The sequence below is a fragment of the Panthera onca genome, chromosome C1 (genome assembly GCF_046562875.1).
Source record: "Panthera onca isolate mPanOnc1 chromosome C1, mPanOnc1 haplotype 2, whole genome shotgun sequence".
Taxonomy (NCBI): Eukaryota; Metazoa; Chordata; class Mammalia; order Carnivora; family Felidae; genus Panthera; species Panthera onca.
The window spans coordinates 34,933,187-34,945,195 of NC_138346.1; the positions used below are offsets into that span (position 1 = coordinate 34,933,187).

The following is a 12,009-nucleotide window of genomic DNA, read 5'->3' on the forward strand; positions in this document are numbered from 1 at the left end:
AAAGGAGTATGGCCTTTGGAATCATTTGTATTTTATTTAAAACTAGGCCCTGCCATTTGTTTGCTGTTTTAAATTTGGTCAGGTTACTTAATATCTTGACTTCAGTTGCTTCATCTGTAAAACAAAAATAAAACATTGTTAACAGGATTAAAAACAATTAGGAGAGGCGTGCCTGGCTGTTTCAGTTGGTAGAGCATACAACTCTTGATCTTGGGGTTGTGAGTTTGAGCCCCACATTGGGTTTAGAGATTGCTTAAAAATAAAATCTTAAAAACAAAAAAACAATTAGGAGAATCCACATACTACCTGAAGTGTTTAATAAATGTCATTAATAGTAGTAGCAGTATCAAGTAGTATTAAGGGAGAGGTTTTTTTATATGAAAAGCTGGTCTAGGTATAAAATTCTCTAATTTGCCAACTTGCCTGATTGTTTTTTCTTTTAAAGCAGGAAATTTGTTTCATATATTACTCTCTCCTCTAGTACTTAGCACAGGCACTTAGTAGATGTATGTTGATTTAATAATTGAATTTGGTGGGGCGCCTGGGTGGCTCAGTCGGTTGAGCATCCGACTTCAGCTCAGGTCACGATCTCGTGGTCCGTGAGTTCGAGCCCCGCGTCGGGCTCAGGGCTGATGGCTCAGAGCCTGGAGCCTGCTTCCGATTCTGTGTCTCCCTCTCTCTCTGCCCCTCCCCCGCTCATGCTTTGTCTCTCTCTGTCTCAAAAATAAATAAACGTTAAAAAAAAATTAAAAAAAAATAATTGAATTTGGTATTTTCAATTATGTTGAAAATTAAGCTATCTTTTTACTCATTTTTTTAACGTAATAAAATTCAGTAGTGGGACAAATGAAGCAAAGTATTTTTAAGCAGGATGCTGACAAGTTCTTAACAGTGCTTATTGGTGCTATGGTTTAATTATCTTTTAGCATCTTAAAAATAGTGTACTTACAAAGTAAATGGTCAGTTATATATCAGAATGTAACCCATGCTTCTGTCTTCTTCTAATTCATTTACTGTCTGTGTTCTTTCTTCTCTGTGGCTCTCAATTTTTCTTACCACCTAGGGTTTCTTTTATATATTTATTTTCTTTTTTTCACTTTCCCTCTCGAGAACTTCTCTCTTGTTTCACATAGCCTCAGAGGGAGTTTTATATTGCCCTCAGCTTAAACAAACTGTAGAACATCCTTCTTCAAGAACACACAAATATAAATAAAAGTTATTTGGCTTAATTTGAAATTTAGGAATAAAAATTAAACTCGTATTGCCTAACTTAAATTAGGTCCATCCGTCTTACCGTAGACTTTCTCTGAGGCATACTGGCCTGAATGTGGTAATAACTAGTTTGACTACAAAATAGTTAAATGATCTCTCCAAGGAATTTTTAAACCCATTTTCCTGCCAAAATTAGAGGTAAGGCCAATGTTCACATATAATTGGTACTCTCCTGTGACATATTAAACTCAGAAATGAGCCCTACAGAGAAGTTCTTTTGGGTTTTTGTTTTGTTGATGATAGTTATTGTTGTTGTTTCTTCCATTTGTGCTGTGTAACTCTCAGTCTGTCTCCGACCTTTCTTCTAGGTCTACTAAGGGGGCAGCCTTCTCTCTCTGGATTTTATGCTAATTATGAATATATTAATGTGGATTAATATGTAAAATTAATTAATTAAAATTAATTGATATGTAAAAGAAACATAGACCAAATGAGGCAGTAGAGGAAAGGAGTGGTAATGGAGGAGCATTTCACCCCTCTATATGCTAGTGTCTATAGGCAGATTTTTGTTGATACCTGTAGACCACCAGAGGTACCAGAGACTAGAAATGAAGGACACCATTGTCCTTTTCATTGAAAGATAAAGTGCTTTTAAAAGAAAACAATTTTCTTGCAATTCAGTAAAAATTACTTAAATATGAATCTATTTTTAATCACTTGGACTAATATTCATTATGTTAATATGTAGCTTAAATTGGGTCATTAGTCTTTTGCTGAATAATTGTAACAGGTTTTTTTAGTCAGGATTCATTCTGTGTTAGAATAATGTGTTTTTTCTTATTTAATAAGTATTTCTTGGCTAAAACATATAATCTGTTTGACTCAGATCTAATTGCTTATAATCTCCCTGTCCTATCTGTAAATTTAACATGAAAGATGATTTGTGTGCCTGCTTTATGTCTTTGCTGTCACATTGCATTTGATTTAGTTGCAGTATTGTGCTGCATATCTCTCAGAGGGTAACTCAACTACTAAACTGTGTAATTTGCTAATAGGTTAGAAAAGATACACTAGGATAGTAATATTTTTTGTATATTGCTATTTCTAAAACTCTTCCTCAGTTGTCAATGATATATTGGTAAATTAAGAATTTTTTTCTTATAGCCCTGTGATTATTTATCTTTGTATGTATTTTTTAACTATAGGAAATTGCTGATAAAGATGGAAACAATAAAGTTCTGTCTTTTACTATCCCTTCCTTATCCAAGCCTTCAATATACCATGAGGTAAGTAAGATTGGAAAGGTAGAATTATTTAAAATTACTCTGAGTAAGATGGGGTGCCTGGATGGCTCAGTCAGTTAAGTGTCCAACTCTTGATTTTTGCTCAGATCATGATCTCATGGTCTGTGAGATAGAGCCCCTCGTTAGGCTCTGCACTGCACAGAGCCTGCTGGGGATTCTCTCTCTCCTCTCTGCCCCTCTCCCGCTCACACTTTCTCTTCCTCTCAAAATAAACATGAAAAAAATTTTTATAAAAAATTATATTGAATAAGAGATCAAAGTCAATTTTTCACCAGAGATAAACACTAACACATCTTTATTGATTTACTTCTTAACAGTAGGTGCCTGTTAGTGGTGTAAAGCTATGCTGTTATCAAGAGAGGCAGAAAGTAATTAATGGAAAATTTCCTCTAGTTCTTATTTATTTCTTTTTCATTCTTATACCACTATCATTTTCACTTTTTTATTAGTCTTTTATGAATTTTTAAAAATATTCTTTAATTTTTTGAAGTCTTCCATATTCATTAGAAATCTGTGTTAGATTGATTTTTTTATTATTTTTTAGGAAACTGTCTACTTAAAAGGATATTAATACCAATTATTTCCATTTAAAGGAGTCTATAACTGATGCACTGTGTCTATTCATTAACAGCACACTTTTGAGTTTTGCTTATATTTATTTGAACAATGTGAGAACCCTGATAATCATAATAGGTAGAAGGCTGCTGTTAAGCTGAAATCCTTCTGCCTGCTTTATTTAAGGATATATTCTATGAATCAAGCTTCAGGTCTATAGTGGCCTTTGGTGTATAAAGTTATAAGGAAAGCACTTAAAGAAACTTTACCAGTAGTCCAAAAATTATTTTCCATTTTCTTATCAGTAAACAGTATCCTCTTGTTTCACAACTCCATGCTGCTATTTATTTTCTTAATTAATTCCCGTGGGACTTCATTGTGTATTGGAAATAGAATGCCTCTTATTTAGCCAAGACTTGTTTTAGCATAAAATATTTCTGAGAATATAATCTTAATTAGATTTTAATTAAGTTCTGTGTATCATGTTACAAAATAAAATAGAGGATAGTGAAACATTTATGAATGGATGCTTCTAACTTTAGGAACATCTAATCAATCGTGTCACTAGTAAAGAGACATTTGATTATAGTCTTAAATATTGTTTATAACTCTCTGTACCTTTAAGTTTTTATTTTAATTACAGTTAACATATAGTGTTATATTAGTTTCAGGTATACACTATAGTGATTTCAACAATTCCATTACTTCATCTAGTGCTCATCATGACAAGTGTACTCCTTGATCCTCATCACCTATTTAACCCATGCACCTTGTTTTCTTCATTGTAGAATGGGATTAGTGAAAGTATCTACCTACCTGAAATTAGACAAACTGCAGAATTTAAATGTACAGTGAAGTCTCAAGCCTGCTTTGTGTTCTGGAATACAAATAAATTAAAATTGATGAATCTGAAAAAAAATTTTTTTAATTTTAAAAATAAAATTGATGTTTTTATAACCTTTAGTCTTTCCAGCAACTTTTTTTTTTCTTTTGGGAGAGAGAGAGCGAGCGAGAGGGCGAGCATGAGCAGAGTCAGGCACTTAACTGACTGAGCTCCAGGCACCCCTCTGGCAACTTTTCTTATTCTGTGTTCTAAATGTAGATTCATTCCATAATCTTCCAAAAACAAAGCAGTATATTTTTAGTTTTATGTATTATATATAATTTCCAAAAAGAGCTGTAGAATGTATGCAATTGAAAAATGCAAAAGGTTTTAAATAAGAGAAATGGTCTTAAACTGCCTTCTGCTAAAACAAAGCTAAATGTCCTTATATGATACAGATTTTTACTTCATTTTAAAGACACAGTCTCATACTTTACCTTATTTTTGTAGCCCTCAACAATTGGATCCATGGCTTTGACAGAAGGGGCATTGTGTCAGCATGATCTCATCAGGGTTGTTTATAGTGATCTTCATCCTCAGAGGGAAACATTCACTGCACAAAACCGGTAATGGTCAAAACTGTAGATAGTAATAATTATTAATTTATGCTTAATAGTTAACTCTAATTACTTTGGTTCAAGTTTGGTGAGAGAAGAAGCAAAAGGTTTAAAATGTCATACTAGTGAAATACATTATAGTAGTGAAATACCTATCCATCTAATGCATGGTACTGTGTGTAGTCATCTTGTGTAAAGCAAAATAAAAACTAAAAGTGTGGGCATAAAGTCAGCCAAACCAAGGTTTGTGTTCTAGCACTATATGTTAAAAGGTCTCCCTCTCACGCAGTCTATTTATTCTCTATACCTTGCTTTCTTCAATGCAGAATGGGTTAATAGAGTACCTACCTTCCTGAAGTTAGGCAAACTGAATGCATAGTCCCCAAGACTTCCCTTACTTCTGACACTAACTGCAAGTTTGGGAGGGTTCCCATAACCTCTCTTAGGTTTGATAACTCACTAGAAGGACTCAGAGCTCACTGAATGAAAGCTGTTTTATTCACAGTTAAGGTTTATTACAAGAAAAGGAAACAGATGAAAATCAGCCAAAGGGAAAGATGCATAAAATAGAATCAGGAGGGTTCCAAATGCAAAGTTTCTATTGTCCTCATCCATGGAGTCAAGATGCTTCCTCCTAAAAAGAAAAAAAAAAAAGGATGCATTCCTCCTCTCCCAGCATCAATGTGTGACAGGATAGAGTCAAGTTCAATGTCCAGACTTTTCACTGGGCTCCATTATTGTAGATATGACTCATTAGATTTATTTGCTCACATGGTTGATCTCCGCCTCAAGGTTGGTTGAGGCTGTGTGACCCAAAGCCCCACCCTAAATCACATGGTGGTTGTTGTTTCTAGTGTGGCCAGTCCCCACCTTAAACAAAAACACTCCTGTCAGGTATGACATAGGTTGCTTCCTAGCGGGGAGGCTAGACTTCTTTGGGCAAGGCCAAATTCTTTACTATACAGACTATGCCTTGGCCATCGGCCAAGTCTTTTAAACAAAAACAATCATGTTTATCTGGGCATAAATATGACAGACACATTTATAGGACAGACACATAGCAATGCGATCATTATGAATAAGCCCAACATTTGAGAAGCCAGTATAAATTAGGGATAGATTTGAAGAAACAACTGATTTATTCTGTAAAGCCACTACATACATACTCATATTTTTGTACCAGTTTGAATATTTTCTATCCTGCTCTACTCTATCTGCTGCTATTTGTACCTTATGATAAACTTGAGCAGAAATATTGATCATAGAAATTAGTTGATGATTAGCTAAGTCCAGTTTTTCCCTCAGGCCAGTCATTTTTTACATTCATCCTAAAGAGGCTTTAACTCAATTTACCAATACATCAATATTAGTATTATAACCTTACCAACCATGCCAGTGTTACACCATATCACAGAATGACAGTAGGTGTGACCTGAAAAGTAAGAGGCAGAGATACTGGCATATTACTAGAGTCTTAGTTAACTATTACTGCAGTTCATCCTCATATATTACCAAGATGTCTCCCAGAACAATGCCACTTAGATTTGCAGGCTTCTGTTTGACTTTATCAGGTTCTAAAATCAGGAGTGGTCTCACCAACATATGGTTTCACCGTTTCAAGAATCTGATGTACCAAGAGACAGTGTCGTCTCTTGCTTTTAACCTCTCATGGTGGCAGTGTAATATTGAATTTCTCTCATTGCATAATCCATTTATTAATTCCTTTATCTCAACTAAACACTCTGACCTGTCTCCATTTGTACCCAAACTTTTCTACTTTAGAAGGGATGTTAAGTTTGGCCACTGTGCTGGTCCAGATTGCTGGCAGCAATATTAGCCTAGCGTGTGCCTCCCCTCAGTCCACTCCCATCCCTATAGGTAGATGTACCTAGGTACAGACCTAGTGGGCTCTTGACACTAGGTGATACATCTGTACTCAGTGTCAGCCCAGTTTTGCCAGATGAGATGATGGCACAACCCACCCCATCAGGCTCTTGGGAATTTTGAAGATACAGTTATAGTTTCTTGCTTAGAAATCCTCTGCTTCTGGCACCTGCACTTGCAGCCCTGCTCCTAGACCAATGCTTTAGGTAGAAAAAGAAAAGTTGAAGTAATGTGGGGAAAAAAGAAGTATAGTTATACCACCATGTTCTGAAGAAGTATGTAGTCTTACCAACATTATCCTACCCACTGCTTTCCACATCCTTAACCTCATATTAACATACATGATTGTTGTGAGGAATAAGTGAGCTGATGCTTGGCATAGTGCCTGTCATGCTTACCACATGTGCCTGGCACATAGTGAATGTTAGTCATACTGTCATTTGTTGTATAATATTTTATGTTTCTAGTAAAATAGTACTCTTGTTGGTTATAACATTTGAGTTATGGAAGGAATGTAAAATTAGACAAATTTCCACAGTCATTTACCTCTGATTGGTGCTTCAGTCTGGAATTCTGGTTCTTCCTTTGGGTCTTTCCAATATTACATATATGATAGAAAATGCGTTGGCTTTCCTTGCATCCTAACACATTGTTTTGGAATTCAGCTTTAGTGATCATCCTTTATTAGCCAGCAGAGTGCTGTATAACACTTGGGGAAGGCTTTATCCCAACTTAAAGTAACAGCTTAATTTTTTTTTTCTAGTTATATTGGTTTACTTAAATAATTTCACAATATTAAATTTACATTAAAAGAGTGGTTCATAGTGTAGTCTGCAGATTGATTTGCATTAAAATCATCTGGTTACCTGGTTCCTTTTTTGTTTTCTAACTCTAATTTTTAAAAGTATAACATTATATACTTGTGGTAAATTTTAAATAGAAGAGAATATAAATAGATGAGAATAAATGGGAATACAAAGAGAGTAGTATGTGTCCTCTTCCCTCTTACCTCCATTTCTACCCTCAGTAGTTAAAATGTTAGTCATTTTGTTGTGTGTCCTTTCAGAATATTTTAATGCATGCAAAAGCATATATTCAACTTTAAACACATGCAGGCCCATACACACTGGGCTCCATTATACATATTGTTCTGCAACTTTTTTCCATAAGAATAAATCTTAGGGGTGCCTGGGTAGCTAAGTCGGTTAAGTGTTCAACTCTTGATCTCAGCTCAGGTCTTGATCTCAGGGTCGTGAGTTCAAGCCCTGAATTGGGCTCCGTGCTGTGCATGGAGCCTACTTTAAAAAAAGGTTGGGGGCAGGGGGGAATAAATCTTAGACTTCTATAACAGCATATAGAGATCTCCATATTCTTTTTTAATGACTACTTAGTATTTCATTATATATATATATATGTATATACATTCATATATATATATATATACACACACACATATATATATACACATACATATATACATACACACACACACACACATACATACATACACACATATGTACATACCCTGTCAGTTTTTTAGCCAGTCTTACATTGACTAAAATTTAGGTTGTTTTACTTTTTTGCTACTGTAAACAATATTGCAGGGAACCTAGTTTTGTTTTGTTTTTGTATATATATATATATATTTGGTGCATAGGAGCACCAAAGTTATCTGTAAGATAAATTCCTAGTGGTGAAATTGCTAAGCTAAAGATTGTCTCCTTTTTCACTTTGAGTAGGTATTTCCAAATTACCCTCCCCCTGAACAACTACACCAGCAATATCCTACCAGTAGTTTGAGAAGGCCTATTTCCTCATACTGACCCCCAATAGTGGGCATTTAAAAAATTTTTAATCTTTGCCAATTGATCATTAAAAATTGATGTTACATTGTTTTATTTGTCATTCCCTTAATTATGACTGGGCGTAAACACTTTTAATATATTCATCAATTATTTTTCCTGACTTATGAAATGCCTATTCATGTCCTGTCTCCATTTTTCATATTGAACTGGATATTTTTTCCCCTAGTGATTTGAAAGAGTTTTTTAAATATTGAGAAAACTGCACTGTTTTACACCTTGCACATTTTCAGTTAATTATTAATTTTTACATTATTTTTAATTGAGGTATACTTCATATACATTAAATTCACCCCCTTTAAAGTGTACAATTCATTGATTTTTAGTACATTTACAAGATTGTGCAACTGCTAACACTGTTTAATTCCAGGACATTTTGGGGCACCTGGGTGGCTCAGTCTGTTGGGCATCCGACTTCGGCTTAGGTCATTATCTCACAGTTTGTGAGTTCGAGCCCCACGTCAGGCTCTGTGCTGATACCTCAGAGCCTGGAGCCTGCTTTGGATTCTGTGTCTCCCTCTCTCTCTGCCCCTCCCCTGCTCATGCTTTGTCTCTCTCTCAAAAATAAATAATAAAATATTTAAAAAGAAATAAATTAATAATTCCAGGACATTTTTATCACACCAAAAAGAAATTCCTCTTTCCTTCCCTCCATTCCCTGGCCACCACAAAACTTACTTTTCTATCTGTAGATTTCTGTCTATTCTAGACATTTAGTGTAAATGGAATTATGCAATATGTGGCCTTTTGTGTCTGACTTTGTAGCATGTTTTTAAGATTCATTTATGTGGTATTGTGTATTTAGTACTACCTTCCTTTGTGTAACTGCATAATTTTCCATCATTTAGATATACATTTTATTTATCCATTCATCAGTTGATGGACATTTGGGTTATTTCCACTTTGGGGCTATTTCTGAATAATACTGCTATGAACATTTGTTTATAAGTTTTTATATGAACATACATTTTCATTTCTTTTGGGTATATACCTAAGAGCAGATGGTTAGGTCATATGATAATTTAATGCTTAACTTTTTAAGAAACTCTCATGATGTTTTCTAGAGTAAGTGTACCATTTTACATTCCCACAAGCAAGCATCCATCTCTTGAAGTGTAGCCATTGAAGTGGTTATGAAATCTGTTATCTCACTTGTGCTACTGTTTCTTTGTTTTTTGCTGTAGTTTTAGTTTTTTGTTATTTAGTTTTTGTACAGTCTACTATATCAAGAATACTCACATATACACATGCAGATACGTATTTTTTTCATATTTAAACATGCATTCACTCTATACAGTTTATGAAGAAAAACTACAGTCTCCAGTTCCTCCCTACCCCCTCTTCCACTTCTCCTTTCCGAGGTATTATAACAACTTTTAACCAGTGGTTCTCAACCAGAGCATTTCTGCCTCCCAGCAAACATACGGTAATACCTGGATATTTGTTTGATTGTCACAGCTAGGTAGGAGGGAGGGCTGCTGTAGGCATCTGATGTGTAGATGTTGCTGCTCAACTATCCTGTGATGCTTGGGCCAGCCTCCCACAACAAACGCTTATCTAGCCCAAAATGCCAGTGGTGCAAAGCTTGAGAAATCTTGCTTTTAACTGACTTTCTTAATATTTACTCTTTAAGTAACTTGCTGCTTCTTAGTTTTTGAGTTTGGGATATTATCTAACAACTATCTCTATGAAAGATAAAGATTTAGCTCATTTTCTCTCTCTTCCTCCTGTCCTCTTGATATAGTTCTGTTTAACTGTGGGGAACTCATTTTTCAAATTTATTATTATCAGTGACCACGGTTCATTTTAAGCTTCCTTGCTTTGTATGACTGAGGTTTGTAATTAATTACTTTTCCTTTCCTGTGTACCTTTTTGTTTTACTTGGAGTTCATAATTGTCCTTTTTTTCTTTATTATCTGCTTTATAATTCAGCTCCTATAAATTCTCTATCAGTTGTCTAAATCTCCTTTTAAATTTTCATTCATATCAATTATTCTCCCAATTTCATTTTCCTACGAAAGGGGTTCCTGGAGCCTTTCACTTACTTTAATCTGGGCTGTGTTGCCCTCTCTGCCTGGTATACATTTATTATCTTGGGATCTCCCTTCACTCTTTTTTTTTTTTTTTTTTTAATTTTAGTTAACATACAGTACAATATTGATTTCTGGAGTAGAATTCAGTGATTCATCACTTACATATAACACTGCTCATCACAAGTTCCCTTTTTAATACCCATCACCCATCTAGCCCATCTCCCACCCACCTCCCTCCATCAACCCTCAGTTTGTTCTTTGTCACCAAGAATCTCTTGTGGGGGCGTCTGGGTGGCTCAGTTGGTTGAGCATCCAACTTCGGCTCAGGTCATGATCTCACAGCTCATGAGTTGGAGCCCCGCGTCAGGTTCTGTGCTGACAGCTCGGAGCCTGGAGCCTGCTTCAGATTCTGTGTCTCCCTCTCTCTCTGCCCCTAACCCACTTGCATCCTGTCTCTGTCTCTCTCAAAAATAAATATTAAAAAAAAAAAAAGAGTCTCTTGTGGTTTGTTTTCCTCTCTTCTCTCTCCCCCTCCCCTTCCCATGTGTTTATCTGTTTTATTTCTTAGATTCCGTATAGGAGTGAAATCATATGGTATTTTTCTTTCTCTGATTTACTTATTTTGCTTAGCTCCATCCACATGGTTGCAAATGGCAAAATTCCATTCTTTTTGATGGCTGAGTTAATATTCAATTATATATATGTATACCACATCTTCTTAGCCATTCATTAGTCAGTGGACATTTAGGCTTTCTCCATAGTTGGACTATTGTTGATAATGTTGCTATAAACATGAGGGTGCATGTACCCCTTTGAATCTGCATTTTTGTATCGTTTGGGTAAATACCTAATAGTGCAATTGCTGGATCACAGGGTAGTTCTGTTTTTAGTTTTTTGAGGAACCCTTATACTGTTCTCCTGAGTGGCTGCGCAAGTTTGCATTCCCACCAACAGTGCAAGAGGGTTCCCTTACTCTGCATCCTCACCAACACCTGTTGTTTCTTGTGTTGTTAATTTTAGCCCTTCTGACAGGTGTGAGTTGATACCTTGTTGTGATTTTGATTTCTATTTCCCTTGATGATGAGTGATATTGAGCATCTTTTCACGTATCTGTTAGCCATCTGGATGGATGTCTTTGGAAAAGTGTCTATTCATAAACTCTGTCTATTCATTTCTTCAGTGGATTATTTGTTTTTTGGGTGTTGAATTTGATAAGTTCTTTATTGATTTTACATACTAACCCTTTATCAGATATGTCATTTGAAAATATCTTTTCCATTGCGAAGGTTGCCTTTTAGTTTTATTGATTGTTTCCTCTGCTGGGCAGAAACTTTTTATCTTGTTGAATTCTCAATAGTGTATGTTTGCTTTTGTTTCCGTTGCCTTTGGCGACGTATCTAGTAAGAAGTTGCTGTGGCCGAGGTCAAAGAGGTTGCTGCCTGTGTTCTCCTCTAGGATTTTGATGGTTTCCTATGCCCATTTAGGTCTTTCATCCATTTTGAGTTTATTTTTGTGTATGATGTAAGAAAGTGGTTCAGGTTCATTCTTTTGCATGTTTGTCCAGTTTTCCCAACACCATTTGTTGGAAGAGACTTTTTTCCTCCCTTCACCCTAATTCTGGGAATTCCCTTTGTCTTTTTCCTTTGTGGATCTGTTTACTGTACCTATATCCTCATTCTTTTTTCCTAGTATTCTGAAATTCCACTATGATATTTCTTG

General features: G+C 35.4%; 1 protein-coding gene across 8 annotated transcripts in view; it reads left to right on the forward strand.

The window, feature by feature from the left end:
• The window catches only part of HYCC2 (hyccin PI4KA lipid kinase complex subunit 2), a 90,943-nt gene that overhangs the window by 50,796 nt on the left and 28,138 nt on the right, over positions 1-12,009 (forward strand). For all 8 annotated transcript variants that reach the window (XM_078451027.1, XM_078451029.1, XM_060622905.2 and 5 more), the window contains 2 exons: positions 2,418-2,498; positions 4,405-4,520. In XM_078451027.1, coding sequence (XP_078307153.1) covers positions 2,418-2,498; positions 4,405-4,520 — 197 coding nt within the window. The remainder of the gene's footprint in view (positions 1-2,417; positions 2,499-4,404; positions 4,521-12,009) is intronic.